At 44.8% G+C, this 23,306-nt stretch overlaps 1 protein-coding gene across 1 annotated transcript in view; it reads left to right on the top strand.

Annotated features, from left to right (window-relative positions):
• ADGRB1 (adhesion G protein-coupled receptor B1) overlaps nt 1–23,306 on the top strand; it is a gene marked incomplete at both ends in the record, with an annotated part of 199,586 nt that overhangs the window by 125,379 nt on the left and 50,901 nt on the right. The window contains 3 exons of the mRNA XM_082307543.1: nt 8,464–8,567; nt 16,393–16,495; nt 20,491–20,641. Coding sequence (XP_082163669.1) covers nt 8,464–8,567; nt 16,393–16,495; nt 20,491–20,641 — 358 coding nt within the window. The remainder of the gene's footprint in view (nt 1–8,463; nt 8,568–16,392; nt 16,496–20,490; nt 20,642–23,306) is intronic.

The raw sequence follows: 23,306 nt of genomic DNA, 5'->3' as shown, positions 1-23,306 counted from the left end.
GGCTGAAACAAAGCAAATATTTAAAAACCAGACACTCCATCTGGCCAGCTCGCAAACAGTTAAGCCAAAAGCACTCTCCTCTCTTTCTCTCTCCCATACCTCCCCATGTTAATATTGCACAGCAGAGAATGAGATGCTGGTGCTTGATTGTCCTGACGTAGCCCTAGGAACCCCCTAAGGCATTTACACATATCAGAAAGCTAAGCTGAGTTAAGATTTGGAAGAGAGATGGAGAGCAGTATTATTCTCTTCCATTTCCAGGGGGTCAAAATAGGCCCCTGAGAAGTTAAGGCCAGTGTTTGCAATCTAAAGCAGATCAGCTGAGAGGACTTTGAAAAGATTGGCTTATATGATGGAGCCACAAGTATGCAGCTAACCTGCGGGCAAGCTGGGAATAGACCCCGGCTCTCCTCGCTTGCAGTCCCCTTGCTCGGCACGCTGGTTCCCAAACCGCAGCTTGCAGAGGGCTGCAAAGTGGCTTACAGCTACTCATCAGAGCCCTGTTAAACATTGATTTCAGTAGCTTGGCCAGGAGAAGTGCAGTGGAGAAGGGGCGGGAAGGGAATAAAGCATAGTGTATTTTAAATAATGACAGTGGGCTATTTAGTGAAAATGTTTGATAACAGCTGGCTGGGCAGGAGGAGAGTGGTCCTTAGAGTTAATATGAGCCTGATCCAGCCCTCCTTGATATCAGGAGTGGAAATTGAGGCACTGAGAGTGCAGTCTGGTAGTTCAAAGAATGGCAGCAAGCTGACCGTGGTGTTGACGACTGGCAGGTAGATAATGCATACCGTTAACTCCTGTAATTCCCCACCAGCCTGAAGGAAATTATCCTGACAGTTCGTATTAACAAGCGGCTGCGTGATCACTCCTCTGCCCTGAGAGCTTCATCAAGGCTGTTTACTAAACGCAGATTGCCATGTTGTATCTTGAGAGCAGACTCAATACCAAGTGAAGAGTTAGCAATTGTTAATAAATAGTAGCACATTAAGATGTCTCTCTGGGTGATTTTTGTGTACTGTAATTACATGGAATTGCCTGTTAGACTGGCCAAATTACATAAAAGGGACCCTCAGCTCCACAAATGCGTTCCTGATAATGGGTAACTATTAGCTTTGACATGAGAAGCCTGTAGTTACGATACGAAGGAAGCAAAACGAGGTAGTAATCCTCTGGACCTGTCTTGCAATGACATGGGCTGGGAAGGCTGTTGGGTTGTTCCAGAAAGAAGTTGTGAAAAGATTATTTATTAATGATGCCACTAAGCGATCTTCATGCAGGGATCTCAAAGTCCTCCTCAGAGGTTAGAAACCGGAGAAGAGAAGGCTCTGGGGAGACCTTATTGTGGCCTTTCAATATCTAAAGTGCTATAAGAAAGATGGAGAAAGACTTTTTACCAGGTTTTGTTTGGGATAGAGTTAAATTTCTCCATAGTAGCTTGTATGGGGCTATGTTTTGGATTTGTGCTGAAAACAGTGTTGATAATACAGTGATGTTTTAGTTATTGCTGAACAGTGCTCACACAGCATCAGGGCCTTTTCTGCTCCTCAGACTGCCCCACCAGTGAGGAGGCTGGGGGCGCAGAAGTTAGGAGGGGACACAGCCGTGACAGCTGACCCCAACTGACCAAAGGGATATTCCATACCATATGACATCATGATCAGCAATAAAACTGGGGGGTTGGAGGTTGGTGGGGGCTGCCTTTGCTTGGGGACTGGCTGGGCGTCGGTTGGCAGGGAGCAGTTGGTTTCTTTTGCATCACTTGTTTTTCTTGGGTTTTGTTTTTTTCCCCTTTCTTTATTAGTTTCTCCCCTCCTTTTTTAAAAAAAAATTAAACTTTCTTTATCTCAACCCACAAGCTTTTGCAGTGTTACCCTGCTGATTCTCCTGCCCCATCCTGCTGCAGGGGGAGTGAGCAAGCAGCTGTGTGGTGCTTAGCTGCTGGCCAATGTACGGTCCACAACACCACGGCCTGTAGTGACAGGACAAGGGGCAATTGTCTTAAACTGCAAGAGAGTAGATTTAAATCGGACATAAGGAAGAAATTTTTTGCAGCAGTGGTGGTGAGACATAGGAGTGGGTTGCCCAGAGAAGTTGTGGCTGCCCCATCATTGGAAGTGTTCAAGGTCAGGTTGGATGGGGCTTTGAGATGTCCTTGCCCATGGCAGGGGGGTTGGACTAGATGATCTTTAAAGGTCCCTTCCAATCCAAACCATTCAATGATTCTATGGAAACATGGCTTGGTGCCGCTTCCCTACTTCTCTGCGTTGAGTTGAGTGAAATCTGTAGTCCTTCTGATAATGTTGCCCCACCAAAAAAGCTCCTTTCAGCTGTGGCCCAATCCTGCCTTCACTACATCCCTGCTACTCTGCATATTTTGGAGTCCACCAAAAAGAGCTTGTGTCCTGCTCTTCTTCTCTCCCTGTTCTGCAATTAGTGCAAGAAATATGTCTTCCAGGAGGTGAAACCTGAGCTTTCCCTTGAGCAGCTCCATCTGTATCTCTAGTTTTACCGTGGGCCTCAGCAACTGGCATGCCCTGGCATGACCAGACAGCTGTACATCAGTGCTACTTTCATTGAGCACTGCATGATGGTCAGGAGAGTGGTGGGGTACGAACAGCACCATCTTATTCAGTGAGTCTGCTGCCCATGCGTGCCTGCCTCATATCTGCTCCTTCTGCAGGCAAGTGCAAGGCTTTGCTCCTCTTGCCTCTGCAGAGTCCCTGGAGGTGGACACATACATCAGCTACACCTTTGTCAGCTGAGTTGTGTCAAGAGCCTGGTTCTCACCCAGGTGAAGGTGTCATAGCATCACTCATTACTGAAGTCCCTAAAAGATACTGCTGCAGATTGCTGCCCTTTGGGGTGGCTGCTGTTATCTTGTCAAGTGGTTGTACTGGGGTTGAGTACACGGCTGGTGCTTTACCATACCGCTGCAGTATATACGTGTACATACAAAGGGTCTGAGCCTAAATGAGAAACCCAGAATCTAACCAAATTGGGATTAAAAAAAACTTCAGGATTTTTTTGGCGGATGACAAGAAGACGTTCACCTCTTGGTTATTCAGGCCTTCTCGGTTGTTTCTTTACAGCACTGACATACACCCCTTTGCTTAGAAAGCTGTTCACTTTTGTGAGTACTGGTAAAAGCATTATTTTCCAGCAATTTTAACAACCAGCTCTCTGCTTTGACAAGAGTTGTCCAACCAGCAACAAAATCAATACAATGTGGCTTAAAAAACTTCTCAAGAATCGTGAAAAAGCCTTTAGGCCAGTGGCACAGTAAAATGGTTCCTGAGCAATTCTTGGAGTAAATCACACCCACCTGGTCCAGTTCTTTGTCAGAAGAGTGGAGTGAGTCTCATTGCTTTGAGCTCATGACCTGTGAGGAGAGAGATGAAGGCAGCTGGACTTGCTTGGTCTTGCAAAGATGAATGTAAGGGGCAATCTAATCACAGCCTACAGGTATTAGAGGGGCAATTACAAAAATTACAAAACCAAACTCCTCCTGCTTGTGCCTGATGATTTAACAAGGCGAAGAGCCACAAGCTGTAGCTTACCTTAGGAAAAACCCCGTCACTGGGAAAGTGGTGTGGCCCTGGAACGGTCACCAGAGGGATGGAAACTCTCCATCTTTGAGAATTTCCAAGGCTCATCTAGACAAACCATGACCAACCTCACTTGATGTTAGTGATAGTCTTGCGCCAAGCAGTAAATTGGATTAGAAAGCTCTAGATGCCCCTTGCAACGGGTACTTTTGAAATTTTCTGACTTAATGAGTCCTTAATTTCAAATGTGCAGGAAGTCAAGCTCAAGGCAACCATTCTGAATAGCAAACACATTTCTAAAAACAAAGCCCAGCACCCCAAATTCAAAACTTGTATGTCTGTGTTTAATTCGGGAGCAAAATAAATGGTTTAATTTTTCAGTGACTTTATTAGTATGATGTTGTACCTATAGAGACTTTGTACAGCCTTTCTCAGTATCAAGGATGGAAAAAGCAGAAAGAACAGCTTGCTTGTAAGGTCTCAGGCAAACTGCATGGCATTAACTGGAGCCTGTTTGACCCTGGAGCCAGAGCAGGGTAATGGAACAAGCACAACTCAAATGAAGTCACTTTTTACTGTGTTATGCAGAAAGTAAGAGAAGGAAAGAGAGAAATGCAGAGAATATAAAGGGGGGAGAGCCAGAGAGATGCATTAAGAGCAAGAAGAAAAGGCAAAATATGTCATGGAAAATGGCCAAGGAAGGGAGGAAAGAAGACAAAGGAGAGAAAAAAATGATGGAGAAAGGAAAAAGAGGAAATAGAAGAGAAGAAGGAAGCAAAGTGAAATTGTAAAGAAAAGGAGTGTCCTTCTGCCCTGCTAGGCAGAGTGATGAGGTGGTAGGACAGCAAGCAGCCCCAGGCAGTAGCACTCGTTATTTCCATCCCAGCTGATGTCATTGATTGCTTCTCTTCTCCCTTGTCATGCTTGGTGACAGAATCGCAGGACTTGCGACTCATAATGACCTGCTCTGCTCTTGCTTGGCCCAGGCCAAGCTTTTCTTTCCAGCTCCAACTGGGCATGGCTTTAGCTGTGTTTTGGGGTGCTTCTGGATGGCACCCATCAGCAGACATGGGGAGGTGGTGAGGGACAGGCTATCTGGGACTATCTCCAGTCCAAGCAGGTGGAAACCCTGTTCCTAGCCTGTCTCTTGCAGACAACCAGTTTTCTCCTCAGCTGTGGTGCTGGGAAACTCCCATAGGACTGATTTCTCTCTTACCTTGAGAATGCCTTGCTGTTTTTCTCTTGGTATCACTATTTCTTTTTAAACCAGCCTTGGTTTTCCCCCTCATTCTCCTTCAAGGAAATTTCCCTTGCAAGGCTCAGATCATACAGCATCCGACCACCTTCTGTCAGGGGGTTTAATTAGTCAGAAGAAATAAAACAAATGATGCTTTGTTTGCCAAAGGGAAGAGGGGGAGGGGGAAAAGAAGATGGGGAGGACAGAGAAACCTTAATAATGAAGAAAGAAAGGAGAATCCTAAGCTACATGGGCCTAAGCCTTTAGGACTTATTACTCCCAAAAGAGCAAGCTCCTGCTTTTATTGCAGCCAGTGTTTTTTATAGTTATCCACCCTCATTATGCCAACAGAAACCCATCAGGGCTGGACCAACCATCCCTTCTCTGTAGGAAGAAGGGATAAGCTTCACAGCATCTCCTCAGGAAGAGTCCCTCCGGTAGGCATGGCTTTTGTGAAAGTTTGGCTGAAGGATAAAGAGGTGCAGATCGCGGTCTTTTTTGTGGGAAGGACTGCAGATAGACACCAGCTATTACCCACCAGTCTGGCTTCCACTTGGTCGGTCATCATTTGCGTAATGCCTTGCCAAGATCTGACCTAGGAATGGTCCACTACATGCAACCTCTTACTTAGCTGGTGGAGGATCTAGGAAAGAATTATGGGTGATGTGGGAAAGGGGATAGGGAAGAGGGTGAAAGAAGGTGAGGTTGTTGGGGGTGAAGGGATATCTGAGAGGATGTGGAAGGGAGGGGAGTTAGGGTTACTGTGTTGGAGATATAGGGACATAGTCTGCTCATCTCTTAAAATCCGAACTCCATTTCTTCAGTTTCTCTTGAATGGTTTAGGAGTGAGTTATATGTCGGGCTTTTTTTTTGCTTTAATGGAGCTCCTCCCCCACTTTTGTCCAGTTACCCATGAAAAGTCAGTGAAATGAGACCTACTTAAATCAAATGTCACAATCGATGCTCATCCCAGGCCACCATTTGTGCGATGTGAACTCATATTGCCGTAAGGGGGGAGCAGGGAGAGAAAAAGGGTTGGGAGTGAGCTTGGAGCAAGCAAGCAAGGAACGATTCCTGTCTGAGGGGCTTGTGCTTCACAGTGCGTTTATCACGACCATACATCTCTGAGGTCGGGCAGGCCTGTTGCCCACCTGGATTCTGCAGGGGGGGAACAAAGCACAGGTGGCAAAGAGAGAAGCTGTGGCTTCATACTGGAGATTGCATGTCTCTCTCCCATACCCTACCCCCATGCCTGACTAAATCAGAGGCTTCTATTCCCACAATAAAGTCCCTTCCACATTTCAATTTGTAAGGAGCAGGATACGATATTTCAGCACTCACAGTGCCTGGAATATGTCCAATTTCAATTTTGTTTGATGGAAGATGAATCAAAATGTTGATATTTTCATTGAAATTTCTTTCTGCTTACCTAGTTCCCAAAAACCTGCTTCTAACCTTCCATGAATATTTGGCAGGAGTAAATTCTCAGGGTGGGAATACAGTCACATGAGTTGATGTTAAAAATTGCAGTGATCCAAGTCTCCATAGACGTTTAGAGGAAGAATCCACATGTGAGCTGTAGCATTTTCCATGAGCATTTTGGGAAGCTGTACATGGGGGAGATGCAGGACCTTGCTGGATGGATTGTTGAGGCTCACTGCCGTGTTGTTCTTGCAATTTCTGCACAATTGCTGGTAGTCAAAAGGACTAAGATATTGCCCGAAATCCAGTTGTGTAATTTCAGCAAGTTGAATTAGGCTCAGCATTCAAACCCTTTGTACATACCTATGATGGTGGTTTTGGAGAGTCTGAAGCCTCCTGTTTCACAGAGCAAACTCAAGGAAGCTGGACAGGCACGTTGGGGTGGTGATGTGTCAGAGCTAATATGGTCTGTAGGGAGGGGACATTACAGAGAGGTAGCACCACACTGCGGTGCAGTTTGGCTTCCAGTCTGCATCCAGTAAAGATCCTTCAATCAATCTGTACTCCTTTGGGTATATATGCCAGTTGGGCATTGAAGCCATTGAACGTGTCACTAAATTTTGTCTCAGATCCCTTAAGCTCTTGTGCCAGCCTTCCCAATAGCTCCTGTGGGGTTCACTGCAGCAGTATGGTGAAAGTTTTGTTCCTCATTAATTCCCCCCACTGAGATTCAAAATGTGAGAGGTGCCTTTGGTTAAAATATGCAAGTAAGGAGGATCTTCCCAAGGTCTTCAGACTGCAGGGACAACTCAGCTCAGATCCCAATATATCAGGGTTGTTTGTCTCTTCTTTGTGGTGGGCTCTGTGGAGTAAACCTGTACTGAGTGTGGGCCTTGAGTCAAAGGACATATGCTTGCTTTGCCCGTGTGCTGAGCTGGCCAGACTCCGTATAAGCATAGCACTGAGCCTTGCATAATATATTTTGCTTTGCAGCAGGCTCAGTAGCCTGGAACAGAGCTGCAGTAGCCTCAACTTCATGGTGTCCTGCTGATTGGAGGTTCAGGTTGAGCAGCCTCATGCCTGACAACAAAATGGTGTAGACAAGTCCCTAGAGGATTGCCTGTTCCATTCCCAAATTCATGCGTAATTGCTTTTTTTTTGCCCTATGCTACGCCCTTGCTATGTCAGAAACCATCTCATCTCCATGGCTGTAGCGATAGGTGTTGGTACTGCGCCAATCTAATGACAACCTTGACTGTGCTCCCACACCTCTGCATACTGCCTAATCACTCTAAATAGAGGGTTCTCGTGTGCCTGCTGCACGGTGGGTCTCTGCTTCTCTGCCTTCGTGCCAACAGAGATCACTGATGTGGAAATGAGAAACATGCCAGAAAAAAGGCCTGCAGCAGAGAAAACCAAGTGGGATCCAGATCCTCACTCTAAGCTGGGAACAGGGGGAGTTTAGTGATGTTAGTCGGGCAGATGCTGGCTAGTTACACAGTTCCAGTGATGCAGAGAACTAGATTAGGAGAGGTTATAGCATGTGTGTTTGTTCCTGACATTGCAAGAGCTGATGATCAGCAGATCTTTTGTGTTCAGACAGGAAAGGAGAACCTTTCCACACCAGATTTTCCAGTAAGGACCTCTGCATATGAAGAAATGCTTTGTGTAGCAGAGTAAGAGTAGTGAAGTGACGGATGGTATGACTGGATGCCGGGTCCTTGGAAAGGATATACATCTTGGTTTTTTCTTTGCTTGCTTCATCTCCTCCTTTTCCAGATGGATGTTTGTAGTTGGTACAAGATTTTCACCTTCTTTTCATCCTCCAGCCTTCATCACCACCGTTCCCAGAAGAGCTCATTTGTAATTGTTGTAGTGTAGGCACTGCTTTCTGCTATTGCCTCATTAATTATCTTCAAAGTTTCACACTGGATATGAAGGGCCTGATCCTCCTCTTGCAACCCACGCCTTTTACACACCTGTCTTGCCATGGATATCAGAGTTGTTACCCAGGCTTAACAGTGGTGTGTGTGGGAGCAGAATCAGGTCCAAAAAAAGGCTGGGTCAAACAGAAATAGATCCTGGTTTTCTTTCCTCTTTATTTGTATGTGCAGTGCGATGTGAAGGTCAGGTGAGTTGACACACAGACAATTAGGAGGAAAGTTCTTTCCACGAAATTCAGCTAGTAGCATTTGCTGATCATCTTTTTTTTTTTTTTTCCTTTTTTTTTTTAACGTCTTACTTTCTCTCTTTCAGAACATGGAAAAGGTGCTGGTCCCTTCTGTCACGTTAATTGTAGGCTGTGGAGTATCTTCGCTGACACTTTTGCTGTTGATTATCATTTATGTCTCTGTTTGGAGGTATGGCTTTCATTCTCTTCTCTTCTCTTCTTGTTGGGGAAAGTAACTGTCTCTTGATCTACATGGATCCTGGAGGTTTTGCTCTCCTGCTTTGGTTGTCTGGTGCCTGAGGAAGAACCGTTTTGTAATGAGTGGGTCCTACAAAAAGTCATCATTGTGGCTTAGTTGGCATTATTCTTTCCCTTTAGTGCCAGAGAAATTAGTACAGTGAAATTAGTGCCATGACCCCATGTAGTCGCATTGTTCCATTTTCAAAAGCCGCATGCTGTTTTAGATGCCTTCATATACCCCAGGAAACCTTGTTCGTGGAGAGGTGGACACGCACTGCCTCCTGGCAGGCAGATTGCTTCAAAGTATTCCCAGTTGGGTCTTTGATAACATCAAAACATCCACGACCCGTTATGAAAACATCTGGCCTGAAGAACTGACAGTACTTTTCAGGCGCTTAAGGATGATAAACCGCATGGTCTAAATAACTCGCCAACCTCTTAGCTATGTTTTGCCTTTAGCTTCAGATGCATATGGGATTCCTCAGTATATCCCATTGCAGGGAGCTCCTGTGACCTTATAAGCAGGTCAGATGCAACCTTAAATTGTGTCCTTTATAGAAGCCGAAGTGGTTTCATAGCAAAGTTTTATTGAACAAAGGCACACATTGTCCCATGCCCCTGGTAAATATGTTTTGGTGGACTGTATAAGCTGGAGGACCCGAGGTGTGCAAGGGATTCTCCCCCTGTACTGCACCGAACAAGGTCTGAGTCTATACTACGAGACTTATGCCTTTCCTAAACCCGTGGCAAACATGCCAAGACCTTCATGACTCTAAGCTAAATAAAACAAAGAAAATCAAAACCAGGTAAATGACTGTGAAATTGAAATGGAGTGGCTGCAGAGAATACACTGTCTGGAAGTTATTGGTGACCCTTTGGGGAGAAGGGATCAGTCTGAGGCTCTTATTTTGTCAAGTGATTCTTCTTAGTAGGGAGGAAAGGGTAAATTCAGTTCAGAGTTGTGAATTGAGATAACTTTTTCTACCCTTTGATAGAGGAAAGAAACAAGAGTAAAAAATGAGCAAAAATGCATCTTTTTTTTGTTGATACTGTGACAGTGCATAGTGGCTAGTTAATTATGGCAAGTGCTCTGAGCTGAAGACTGATCATAATAACGTTTATCTAGAACTCAGGTTTTTCCGTGCCTGGGGTATCATTGGATCTGCTCAAGTCCTTGTCCTCTCCTGCTTTTCCTCAGGCTGGGCAGCACTGGGCAGCGCTGGTAGGTGACTTACTGGTGTCACTGGTGTCAGGATCAAGTGGAAAGTTAGGATAGAGGAGTAAAGAGCAAGTGTTCGAGCCTCACCCTCTCTTTCCTATCAGAAACAAGTTCAGGATCTGAAACCCAAGTTCAGACATGAGGTTGAATCAGTTTGGAGCATGCCAGAGTCATTTGGAATAACATCATGTATTTTCTTCCAGGAGTGTGCCCCTCAATATTTACTGTTATTGAGGACAGTAAAGTTAATTGCCTGCCCTGTTTAAAATACACTCTTTTTAATTTCTCATTCCAGCCTTTGCGTTATGCCTATGCCCAAAATGATCAGCACAAATGGGGGGACATGTTTATGGGAGGCTTGAATGGGCATTTCTGAGATAGCCAAGGATGGACATGCATTTCCAAGTGATCCTGAGACCAGCTATATCTTGATTAAAGGGCTCTCTATCCTAAGTCTCTTTGTGTAAATATTTGTAAAGCATGATCAAGTGATCTCTAGAATTTCTCTTTGGTGCGCTGAGTTTGTTTCATTTCTTCTCTGTAGATCATGTTTTCATGTTTTCTAAACTTCATAGCATTCCCATGGCTGAGCCCTGAGCACTCTGTGTGTCCTTTTTATTTTAGGCATAGCTGCTGGACATGAATGTGCTGTCCTATTAATGGTCTCAGGAACATTACAGTCAAGTCAACATCATCTCCTGGCTCCCACTTTGTTTTGCCCTAGATGTTATATAGTCCGATAGACAACAGCTGGGGGAATGCTCCAAAGTGGGATCAGCAGTATTATTCCAGCTGTTGTTGCTAAAATACAGGAGCTGTATCAAAGTGGTCCTTTCTCACTGTGCAGAGAAGAAAATCCTCATGCCCTAGCTGCCTGGTCTTCTGTGGAGAGCACTCACCAGAGCTCAGCTGTTTTGAGGAGCTTTGGCCGGGAAATTTCCCATTCAGACCTCTGGACAAAGGCATCTGGAGCATGCATACATAGGCTCAGCTTGAGTATGAAACACTTCTGATGAATAAGCTCACTGAGGCTGACAATCTGGAAACTTTCCCAGAATTTTGCCCAGCTAGGGTTTGTTTATACATGGGAAGCAGAAAGAAAGGGTGGGGGAGAAAGAGGGAAAGGAACATGGTAAAGAAAAGAGGGCAGGGTAAAAGGGAGGTGATCCCAGTTTTGGGCTGCATATCAGAGAGGAAATGAATTTACCCTCCTCTTCCCATTGAAAACCCCCAAATAATGGTTGCTTCTTAGTGGCACCTACTCAGCCATCGGCATGAATGGCATGAGCTTTTTGATGCAAGTGATCACTTCAGACACAGCCAACTTGGCACAGTCTCACTGAAAACTGGACGTTGTTTCTGTTTGACGGCTGTTGGTGGCCTGTTGGTGGACTCACTCCAGTTCCCAGTAGACAGATGGCTGCAAAAACTCCTCTGCAGATGGTGAATCTCTGGCCTTATTAGCAGTCTCGACAGAGAGGTCAGTGACACAGTGGGCCACAGAAGTGGAGTGACCCTGTTACACCTCGGCAGTGGCTGTCCTGGGTCACAGCTGGAGAGACGATCTATGCGTGGGCCACGTGCTCCACCACCCATGTGGAAAAAGAGGGGGAATTGAAAGAAAAAGATCTTCCTTCTTGAAAACTGACATGAAAATGAAAAACTGGGGAGAAAAGGAACTATGCAAGGGTCAGAACAGGTCAAATGACTTAGTACAGTGTTTCTCTAAGCTTTGGTTTGTACCACTCCTTTCAACCAGCTCCTTGACATGGTTGTTTTTCAGGAGTGCCTCAATGTGTTTTCCATCCCTGAACTCATTGCAGTTCAACAGCCTCTGGAGTCAGTGACCTTTCCATAGCATGGAGATCAATGCTTGCTATCGAATAGCTCTTCCACTAACCCATCAGCATGTGGGGCACGGCAGAACTTTTTCACTGGTGGCAGCTGGGTGAATGCTGTATTGCTGAAAGATATCAGTGCAAGCTTTTCTCGCTCCCTGCCCATCGAAGGCTGAGGATTGATTTAGTGGTTGTCAATGAGCTCTCAAGGGGCTTTTAACACTTGCTTTAAATCCAGGAGCTCTGCCTTTGCCGGAGATGCTGAAACACTCGGTGGCCCTGGTGGGAGGTAGCAGGAATGAGTAAGTGACTACACGGAGAAGGATGTGTGTACGCACAGTGAGAAAGCAAGAGTGACTCAGTGTTTGTGGAGAGGAAGGGAGCGTAATGGGGACAGAGAGACAGACTGCGGGGTTTTCCCACCTTCTCCATCTGTCTCAGTTTGCACAGGGCTTCCCCACATCCTGCAGGACCCAGGCCAGAGCAGAAGTTCCCTAAATTTGCAGTGAGTTTTCCCCTGCTTTGGTGGCTGAGCACAGCATATTTTGATAAGTAGGCAGAGTCCATATATCAGCCAAGCGGTAGTGAGACAGCACCCTGGAGTAGCTCTGCCTTTGCTGGAGATCTCTCCTCTGTCAAAACCCATCAAGTTCTGTGTTTTTTCCCTCTCTGATATGAGTTTCTGACTTCTTTGGCCAGAGGGTCTGGGTAGTAATGGTGATTTCTTTCTGTGGAACATCCTGCGCTGGAGATGAGGAAATGGAAGGAAAAAAACAAGCATGGCAAGGGGCCATCTTAGCATAATGGGGAACTTCTGATTGAGCTGAAACATAACAAGTAAATGGTTGGAAGCCTGGTTAGGCTACCAAGGACGGCTATGGAAGCATTGCCCAGGAATGCAGGATTGAATTAGGAAGGCTAGACCTCAGCTGCATTTGAAACTGGTAAGAGATGTGAAAGGCATCAAGAAGGGTTTCTGTAGGTATGTCTTCACCAAGGGATTACCCAGGAAAGTGTTGGCCCATTGTTGAATAGGGCAAGTAGCCTAATGGAGAAGGAAGTAGAAAAGGTGAAGGTACTCAGTGCTTTCGTCACCTTGTCCTACTGGCAAGGTTTGCTCCCAGGCACCCAAGTTCCTGAACCTAGTGGCAGAATCTGGGGAAAAAATACTACCCACTGCCAAGGAAGAGAGAGCTGAGGACCATTTAAGTAAGCTGGACATTTACAAGTCCATGGTACCAAATGGGATGCATCGAGGGTGTTGAGGGAGCTGGCTGGTGTTACTGTGGAGCCACTCTATCATCTGGGGAGGTTCCTGATGGCTGGAAGAAGGCAAACGTTACACCCATCTTTAAAAAGGGCATAGAGGAGGATCCAGAGAACAACTGGCTCGTCAGCCTGCTCACAGCCCCTGGGAAGATTAAGGAGCAAGTAGTTATAAAGGTTATTTCCAGGCAAAAGGATGGACAAGAAAGTGATTGGGAATAGACAGCGCAGATTTATTGAGGGCAGATTGTGCCTGACTGACCTGTTTCCCTTTGTGATGGAATGACTGGTTGCATGGAAAGTGGAGAGAAGTAGGTGTTGCATATTTTGACATTACCAAGGCCTTTAACACAGTCTCCCGTAGCATCTTCGTATCCAGACCAGGGAACTGTGAACTGGATTGGTGGCTTCTAAGGTGGCTTAATAGCCGGATGGAGTTCATGCAGGCTTAAAGGGTGATGGTCAAAGGTTTGAAGCCTAATCAGGAGCTGGCTACTAGTTGCATCTGACAGGGGTTGATACTATGGCCAATATTGTTCAATGTCTTTTTTAACAACCTGGACGATGGGGCAAAATGCACCTTCACCAAGTTTGTGGATGATGCCAAATTGGGAGGAGTGACTGATATGCTGGAGAGCAGCACTGCCATTCAGAAGGACCTCAGCAAACTGGAGATATGGGCTGGAGAAATGGTACAACAAAGAAAAATGCACAGTCCTGCACCCAGGACAGAATAACTGCATGGAGCAGGATGGGCTGGGGACTGACTGGCTTGCTGATGCCTCCACAGAGGAGGCTCTGCAGGTCCCAGTGGGCAACAATTTAGAACCATAGAATCATAGAATGTCCTGAGTTGGAAGGGACCCACAAGGATCATCAAGTCCAACTCCTGGCCCTGCATAGGACAACCCCAAAATTCACACCATTACCGTAATTTGGAAATGAATCAGCAGTGAACCTGTGCAGCAATGAAGGCCAACATTATATTGGGCTATATAGGCAAGAATAGAGCCAACAGATCAAGGGAATTGATTATTCCCCCCTGCTTGATACCCTTGAGGCCACATCTGGAAAAGTGTGCCCAGTATTGGACTCCCCCAATACAAGAGACGTCAGCACGTTGGAGCAAGTCCAGCGTATGCTTAGGGAGCGGGAGAACATAATGTAAAAGGAGGGAAAGGGAACAAGGCTTCGTTAGCTTGGAGAAGAGGAGATTATTAAGGAGGAGTCACAGAGAAGTCAACTTGCAGAGGTGTACAGTGAAAGGTCTAGAGGCACCAGCTGCAGCAGGAAAAAAGTCCAGCTGGATATAAAGAAAAATAATTCTTCACCATGAGAACAGTTAAGCACTGTAACAAGTCATCCAAAGGAGGTGGTGGCATTTCTGTTCTTGGTGATTTTCAAATCTTGATTGGACAAGACACTGAGAAACCTGATCCGACTTTGAAATTAGCCCTTTTTCATGCAGAGGATTGGACTGGGAACTCGAGAGATTTTTCCCCAACCTAAATTATTCTGATACTGTGATTCTACACGTTGCCAACCCACTTCTCATTCTTTGGAGGTTCAGGGATCTGGGGAACAGGATGGACTCTCAGTGCATGAAGGGAAGCATGGAGAAGGGAAAAGTTTGTTTAAGGGGGAAAAAAGTCTGAAGACAGCTGGATTATCTTCCCTTACATTCACATACAGACTATACTTATGGTTAGCTCATTTCTTACCTTTTTTGACCAGAGGAGACTTTCGAAGCACACACTAATGCCAGTTTGATCATAGTGTTGCTACACAGATTTATTACATCTCATTCCCACCAGGACAGAGTCAAAATCTCCCTTTCTATCCCCTAGAAGCTGCTGACTGGAGACCTGATGTTTTATTTCACACAATCAAAGCACAGATAGATTGATGGCTCAGTACCCTCCAGGCACAAATGGAATAGGATCCAGGTGATGCACAGCATTGTATTGAGCCCAATGAAATGGGGAAATTTGGGATCAGATTGACCGTGAAAGCAACCAGAAGCTTGTTTTGCACCAGTCAGCCCAGTTTCTATCTGAGCTGGAAGTCTAAATTTTGCAGTCTCTTCTGGGGTTGGGTGAGTATTAGGGAGAACTACCTATAAACCAGATTTCCAACAGACTATGTATAAGTTCAGGCTACTTTGCATTAGTGACTTTTTTGTATCCAGGAATGGATATCCTCAATGTTCATGTTTGTCTGACAGTAAAACTCAGAGGGAAGTTAAAATCAAAGTTTGACACCCTTCAGTAGGTCTAAAGCACATATTTACCCTTGGCAGAACACACATGTGCAGTAAACTTGTCCTGCTCACCTAGTCAGAAACTCAAAACTCTGCAACCAAAGCACGACCAACTGATTCTTGCTAAAATTAGTTGATGAAATTAAATTCCCAATATAAATAGTTGATGTGCTGGAATATAGGAAATAATCCTGCATTAGCCTCCAGGGATGAGCTGGTTGATTAATAGATCTGTTTCTAATTTCTATAAGCATCAGCATCAACTCTTCACTCATCTGGTATTCAGGCAGGGCACTTGCCAAATCACTGAGATTATTCACATGTATGAGTGTTGGTATGGTCAGGTCCTGACTCAGTCCTTGAGGACTTGCACTTTTGCAATTCCCTTGAAGGCATAAAAGTGCCTTCAAAGAAATTTTCCTCTGTAGCCAGTGGTTTGAATTAATTGTCATGCACATACCTCAGCAGCAAGTTGGTTCTGTGCTGCACATTGCAAATTAGAAATGACAAATAGCTTGGTCCTGCAAGGTGCTGAAGGCAACAGCTTCCTAACTTGAATCCCTGATGTCCCAGACCCACAGCTGCAGTTACGTATTTGGCCTAGTTTTGAGAAGTGTTAAACCTCTCCGTCTGGGGAAAAAAAAAAAAAAGCCACGAATACTTCTCACGTCAGGACGGGTTGTTAGGTTATACAAAGGGGAATGCTGAATCACAAACACTTTGTTGTGAAGGTGCATGCATTTGTAATCTGCTTTCATCCAGCATGCCTGTGGCTCTTCTTATTTGGGAATCTTTCCATGTGTTGCCTGTATGTTTTCTTTTAAGCTCCTTTTCAAGTCCCCTTTCAAGTAAGCAGAACTGAAGAAGACTTGCAGCACTCTACTCTTTTAGGAGGGGCTCAGACTAGGGACCAGTCTGGCCCCTAGTTTGTTGACTCATGCTCATAACTCCAACATTGATGGGGGAGGATGGAGAGATCTGTGGGCTGAGCACTACACCCAAGCTCTTCCCCCTCCATTTTCCCCTTGTTCTTGTCTGTTTAACATACAAGATCTGCAGGAAATGGGCAATCTCTCACCATGGCCTTCTGTAGAGGCTGGCCCAGTGCAACCTGCACCTGGTTGATGCTTTTCAGAGGTAACAATGAAGTTGTAACAGGGTGGATCTCCCTCCCCCTCTTCTCTTGCTGCAGGTATATTCGCTCAGAGCGCTCTGTCATTCTTATCAACTTCTGCCTATCTATCATCTCCTCCAATGCTCTCATCCTGATCGGACAGACCCAGACCCGGAATAAGGTAGGAGATCAGTTGGGCTTTGTTTGTTTGTTTGCTTTTCCCCTGATTTAGCACTGAAATGATCCATTCAGGCAGCGCTTCCTCATTTTTCCTCCATCTGTTAATTAGCAACATGTCAAAGACATGACTAAATGGCAGATTTCAATTTTCTCTCGCACTCTCTCTTTGATAATTTGTCAGCATCCTCAGGGCTTTGATTAAAACCAATGTGATATTTTTGAATATCTGCCTAGAGTAGCTGGCACATGGCACAGTGAAGAAACATGGTTATTTGCAAGGCTTTAACGATTTTATTTTCCAAAAATTACAAAGACAGACAGATTGAGAAAAGGCTTTTAAAAAAAAACCTCCAACACCTCAGCTTTACATTTATTTCTCCAGCAACTTTTATACTCTGAGCTTAAAGTGCTTGGCAGATGTTAGCAAACACAGCCACAAAAAAACACCTTTTTTTTAGAGTAGGAAGCATTGCCAGACGCGCTGTCCGCGCTGCAGAGCCAGGGGCCGCGAGGGACTTACTGCAGATCACAACGTGACTCGAGGAGTAAAGGCGAGACGTAACGTGGATTTGCAAGCCATGTGCACTGGTTGTGTGTACATGCCTTCCCATGTTGCAGACCCAGCTGGAGAGGCGCGTGTTGCCTGTATGATTTTCTCCAGCTAAAGGACTTTCAGTTTCCCAGTTGGTGTCTGGCATAACAAATCACTGCTCATCATTAGTATTTTCCTGTTGTACGTTTTCCCATCTCCCCACATGCTCCAACCATCCTAACTCCACTAAGCAGAAAAGTGAGACAAGGGTTGTCCTCCACTACTCCTGCTGCCAAAGTCACAACCAGAAGTCAAAATTTAGTTTTTAATTAACAGTAACCAGTGACCAGCCAGTTTTTTCAAGCATATACTTTGGCAGCCAGGGCATGCTGTCACTTTCGGAAGCATTTCTGCAGACAAGCCCCAGGGTTTAATGAATCACAGAAACTCCTTTCTATGGAGGGCCCTTAGGGTTAGGGCTAGGTTATGTTTTAGGGAAAGCTTTACAGCTACTTGAGTCATATGTGTGTAGAGAAGTGTGGAGAGATGCAGCCGGCCAACTCTGCTCCTATTAAACAAGTGCCCTTCAGAAATTAACTTTGCAAAGCAGAGCTTTCTTTCATGGCTAACATGGTTTTCTCAGGGCAAGAGGTGGAGAAAGGGTGAGCTAAGCTCTCGGTTTCGCTGAGTGCGTTGTCTGCAACCCCAAGTATGTGCTAGGAGCTTCTTTCCATAGAAAGAAAGACTGAGGGATGCTCAACATGTCAAACCATGGCTGGACCTCTTCTTTGGTTAGTCTTCTTCACCCCAGGACAGGAGGTGGATATCTTCACCCTCTCCCATCCCCTTCAGAGCACAGTTGTGAGCCCAGGTTCTCCCTCATGCTTTTTCTCACATTACTCTGAGTGTTCGCTCTCAGAGCTGTTAGTGGGGATTCAAAGCTCCCGGCTGTGATTGCATGAGGCAGATTAGCTCTTTGCACATACATATGCATGAAACACCATAAATAGAAAGGTTATTCTTGGATTTCCGCTCAGCCATCTAGTAAACAGTCTCTGGCAGGGAACAGAGAAAGAAAACTATACAGACAAGAGACGAAAGAGTGTAAATTAGGAATTTATTCACATTCAATTATTGATAATGGAGCGTCTTAAAATGTTGGTGATTGATTTATAATTGCAGTTACTCTGGGAAAATTTCTATGATATTAGTTTCCCTGGAAATGCCAAATTCTCCCTTGATTTCCATCCCTGTAACCTCAAAGGCAAGACTCCACGCCTGGATTTGCTAAGGTTTTTGAAGATGAAAGGCCTGGCAAAAGGCTAAAAAATTACAGTCAGCAATAACATGATACAAAAGAAATGAATGCTGCATGAACTGGCCATATCTCAAAGGCATGCCTACATGCTGCAAGGAAACAGATTTCTCCTCTTAAAGGAAAACAAGGGCTAATGGCCTTCACAGACTAACAAGCTCTGCCAGATCTTTCTGCAGCAGCTTGGGACATCATATCCCTGTGCTTAGGCCTTCATGGAGATTTTTTTTTTCCTTACAAGGAAGGAAAAACCTGCAGCAGAGGTAGCAGAAGCAAATATGTGCCTGCCCGTCAGCTGGCCAAGATCACAGCCTGGTTTCAGTTGAGGCAATGGGTTTATACTGGCCCAGCTGAGACATGCATATTTCTGTTGTGCTCCCCTCCTCTTCTCCTTCCCTTTCTATCAAAACTACCCGATTGAGAAAAAATACCCAGAAAATTTATCTCTCTGGTGTAAAATTGGAAAGCAAAGTTTTTCTCTCCCCTTTACAAACTGCTGGCAATCTGGGCAGGATTGTGTTGGTGCAGAAAAAAATCAAATCGGTAAAATGAACAGTGTTGTATCTGATGTTAGCAAAAAAAAAAAAGTTCTAAAATAACAGTCTCTTAAAATACATTCAGGAAAGCATCCTGTGTTTGTAACTGTTTTATGTAGGTCTGTAAGCTGATGAATAGCCACCACCTTTTCGGGATTCTTTTAAAATGTGAAAATTACTTGAAATTATCATATTGAACTGTGTTATTTGTACTGAGATGTCATCCAGAATCCATTTATAGCAGAATACCAAGGGTTTTGGTGTCAAATACAAATATGGAACACAAAGACAGTTCCTGTCTCAAAGAACACACAGTCTTACTTTTATTCACAACCTCTGATAACGTCGGTTTGTGCCAGTGTATGAATCGAGAGCAATCCGATAAAAATCATGATAAAAGACACTCTGTGCACGAGAGCTCTGTGTTAAAAGATGCTGGTGGATGAAAAAAGAGGAAGGTTCATTGACCGTAAACCTAAAGTCCATGTTTCCTGATATAACTCAAAGCAGAGAAATTCTTCATTACAAACCTCCCCCTCCCCTGAATGCCTTACGCCCTTTTTTTCATCCAGAGTCACTTTTAAAGTCTATTTGCTCTCCTTTCTCCTTGGGAGCCACTGGAGTTTCTTTCCATCATTTTCTTCTTGAGTACATTGATTCACAGTTTCCGACTCGCAGATGGTGGAAATTAAGCACAGCTCTGGCAGAGTTAAACAGAGCGGCACCAATTTGCACCAGTGAAAGATTTGGCCTTGCTGAGTTAAAAACAAAGACGAGCTTGTCAGCTTTCCAGTCCATCTCCCTGGCACTACAGGATTGTTCTTCATAATGCATTTGCTAGTACTTTCCCCAGTTTAATTTTAAATGGCTTAAGCTCCCTGCATTTCCCTTGAGAGATTTCCCCACTGAGTAGCAGAGCTCACCATTATGAAATTCCTTCTAATGTAGTTTCTTTTTTTTTCCTTTCTTTTTTTTTTTTTCCTGTCTGCTAGTAGTTATATGCTCTTGGACAACTCTGCACCTCTCATGTTTGCAGTCCTTACCAGCCCCTGGCAGCCGTGGTCTCACCCAGCTCTCATGGCTTAACTCTTTCACTCAGCGATCCTTCCCTGGCAGGGACACCGTCTAAATTGCCTTCCTCTGATTTCATTTCTGCGGCTGGGCTGCCAGTGACATGGTGCTTTGCAAACCTTTTGAGCTGAGATTAGTGCATGGCTTACTAACTGCTCTGTCCTCCCCAAAAGGATCGTGGCAATGGTTTTGATCATTTGGAAAATAAATATATCTTGCTGAAGCCAAGGAAGCACCAGGATGGGACGTGGGCTCAGACTTCAGCAAAAGTGTTAACCATGGGCTTATCCTAGAGCTCATGCTTAAGAGCAGCCGATTTCCACGCCGTACTTAAATTTGAAGCAAATGCTTTGGTCCTTTGCTAGGTCAAAGCTTGTGGGGGAGACTGCCTCCTCCTAAAATGTCTTTTTGTGTCCTGATCTCCATGACCTTGCCTTCCAGAGCCTGGTTTGGAAGCATCTCCCTGTGCCTTCTGCTCTCCTACGTGCTGCTATCTCCGCCTGCTGCTCCTCTCACGTGTCCTCCTTTCCTCCTCTCTCCAGGTGATATGCACGCTGGTGGCGGCTTTCTTGCACTTCTTCTTCCTCTCCTCTTTCTGCTGGGTGCTGACCGAGGCTTGGCAGTCCTACATGGCCGTGACGGGCCGGTTACGGAACCGCATCATCCGCAAGCGCTTCTTGTGTCTCGGATGGGGTGAGGATCCTGGGTCTGCGGAGCAGCTCCCCCAGGATGGGGGGCAAGCACTGTCCCCACACTGGGATGCGGAGCGTAAAGGGTCCGGGCTACAAGAGGGACTGATGCTCTGCAGAAGGCTTGGCAGAGGGTGCTTACAACCCTTTCAGGGGTGGCAAGAAGGGCAGAGATGGTTAAAAATAGCATGAGCAAGAGCCATAAGTCCTGCCTGCTGCCCAGTGCACCCAGGGGTCACACAAAATAGATGAGTCAAGAGGGGCTGATTTTTCAAGGGGTATTCTGGGGGTGATTTCTTCTGGGTTTGGGTGTCTTTCTTGCTTTTTCCTTTTTTCTCTCTCGCTGTCTCCTTCCATGTGCAACCCGGAGTGAAGCAAGCTCTGAAATCCCATCTCCATGGCAGCAGGGCCTTTCGTAGACAAATAAACTGTGAGACTGGTGCAGATGCTTGTAACTAATTTTTCTCCCTCTGCCTCTTCCGTATGTTTAATTTATTAGCCTTAAATGATGCATTCTGTAGTAGAAAACAAACACAAACCCATAACCTGGGCTTTCAAAGCAATAACAAGCGCACGTTTGAAAGGAGCAACTGAACAAAAAGTTGCTTAAAAGCGAGCAGGCAAAAAAGAGAAAGGGAGAGAGAAAGCATTGTGCATCTGAGCTGTATTAGTGTCTCGTTTTACTACTGAAGTCAACCATTTCACCCCAGGCAAGATATTTCTGACGCTTACGAAGTGCCCTGATGTGATTTATTCTGGCACATCAAGAGCCGTCCTCGTTCCAGCACCTGCATCCCTTTAAGTTTTCACTCCTAGCTTTTGCTTACGAAAGAAAACAAATTGTGGTGTTGAAATACAGTGTTTGTGTGTAGCAGGAGCATAGCCACATACATGCAAAGCACAGGCTGCATGCGCCTGTGTGTGTTCATGCATATGTTTCCACACAAACATTCTGTGACTCGAGGAACATCAGGGATATCTAATGCAACAGACTAATAGCTTTTCTAGGTAATAAAAATGGATTTTTCTGATTTGTAGAAGCTGGGACAGATGGGCATATTAGCCAAGGGAATTTTGGATGAGCAACATTCACATTTGTAGTCTGTACAGATTAAAAAAAAAAAAAAAAAACAACACGCTACATGTGTAGAAGCATAATTTGCACTGCTAGTAAAATGTAGTCATCTCTAAGCTAGGATGCACTGGCTGATAAATGATGCATAATAACCATTTGGAATAGGTTAAGACAAGAAATGAAGAACACTCTTGCCTATTAAGGCAGCAAGGGAATTTCTGATATTTAGCATCCTGCTAGACTTCAGCTGTAGAGCTGGGATTAATGGTACTTCTAAGAGGAAAGAGGCTGAAAATATGTTTTAAAGAGCATAATCTGAAATAATTAGCACTATTCACTTTGTCATGGGCTGATTCTCCCCCTTTTCCCCCTTTGCATATTAGCATTTCTCTAAGCCCTTGTTCTAGATGTCTTTGCCAAGTTCTCAGCTGCTGTCAGCTGTAGCTCATTGAAGCTACAGTGGTTTTCATCAGCAGTCAGGTTTATTCCCTGTTTTTTTGTTCTCCTTTTGGGTACACAACTTTGCCTTTCCAGAAAAGAGTTTTTAGCAATCAGAATTTTTTATTATTATTATTTAGAACAGACAGACAAACTGTTCCCTAGAAACAATTCAGTCATCATATTTAGCCCCAGTAAAGAAGAAAGAATTTTGTCAGTCTTTTTATGACCATGTCATAGTTTCCACAACTGGATTTTTAATGCTGCCACAGCTCAGGCTCTGATTGGGTCTTCAGTTGTTCATAACAGTTATGGCTCTTGCTAGTTATTAGCAAACAACCTTTTCTAGTGGGCCATGATGAACACCTGACCTGATTCTCCTCTGGCCTGGCAGTACAAAACTCTTCAAAACAGGTTTCTCATGCATTTATGTGGAATTGTGAATATAAAATTCACTTTCTGCAGAAAGCCCCCAAGACCTTGCCAGTGACTACCTAGCATGAGCGACTGCCTAGAAGGCTGATACAAACCACACACAGTATATGGAACAGACCAGTTAGGAATAACTTTCTTTCAAACAATCAAAAAAACAGAGTAAATATTTTGATTTTTTTTTTCCCCCCAATCTAATCACATCTAGTTGTGATTAGACCATTAACAGCTCTCCCAAGGCAGAGGAGTACAGCACCCCTCATTACGATGCTCTTTGGCTTAGCTACCGTGGCATAGCTGCCACCTTCGGTAAATGCTGCTTGTACAGATCCATTTTCAGCACAAGCTGGGGCTCCTACCCAGGCTCGGTACGAGCCAGTCCCTGTAAGCTGACAAGATCACAGCCTGAGTCTGTATTTCTGCATAATTATCACGTCTAAGAGAAGCACTTCGCAAAGAACAAGGTGCTATTTTTGGTGGAGCCTTAGCCAACTCTACACTTTCACAGGGCCTCTTGCATCAAGCTACACTCCTGAAAAAGTCCTTTCACAGGTGGTTTCTTGGTGTGCTTGCCATGGGATGCCATATTGATGGCATCGTAGTGAATACAGCACCCAGAATATATCCAGATGTGGTGTGAAGGAGGTTCAGCAAGAGGAGCAACAGAAAACTAAGAAAAAAAAAAAAAAAGAAAAGAAAACAAAAAAAGAAAATAAAAAATTTT

Source organism: Platalea leucorodia (assembly GCF_965183815.1).
Source record: "Platalea leucorodia genome assembly, chromosome: 1".
NCBI classification, from domain to species: Eukaryota; Metazoa; Chordata; class Aves; order Pelecaniformes; family Threskiornithidae; genus Platalea; species Platalea leucorodia.
The sequence above is the reverse complement of the archived record's forward strand: the minus strand, read 5'-3'. Positions and strand labels throughout refer to the sequence as shown.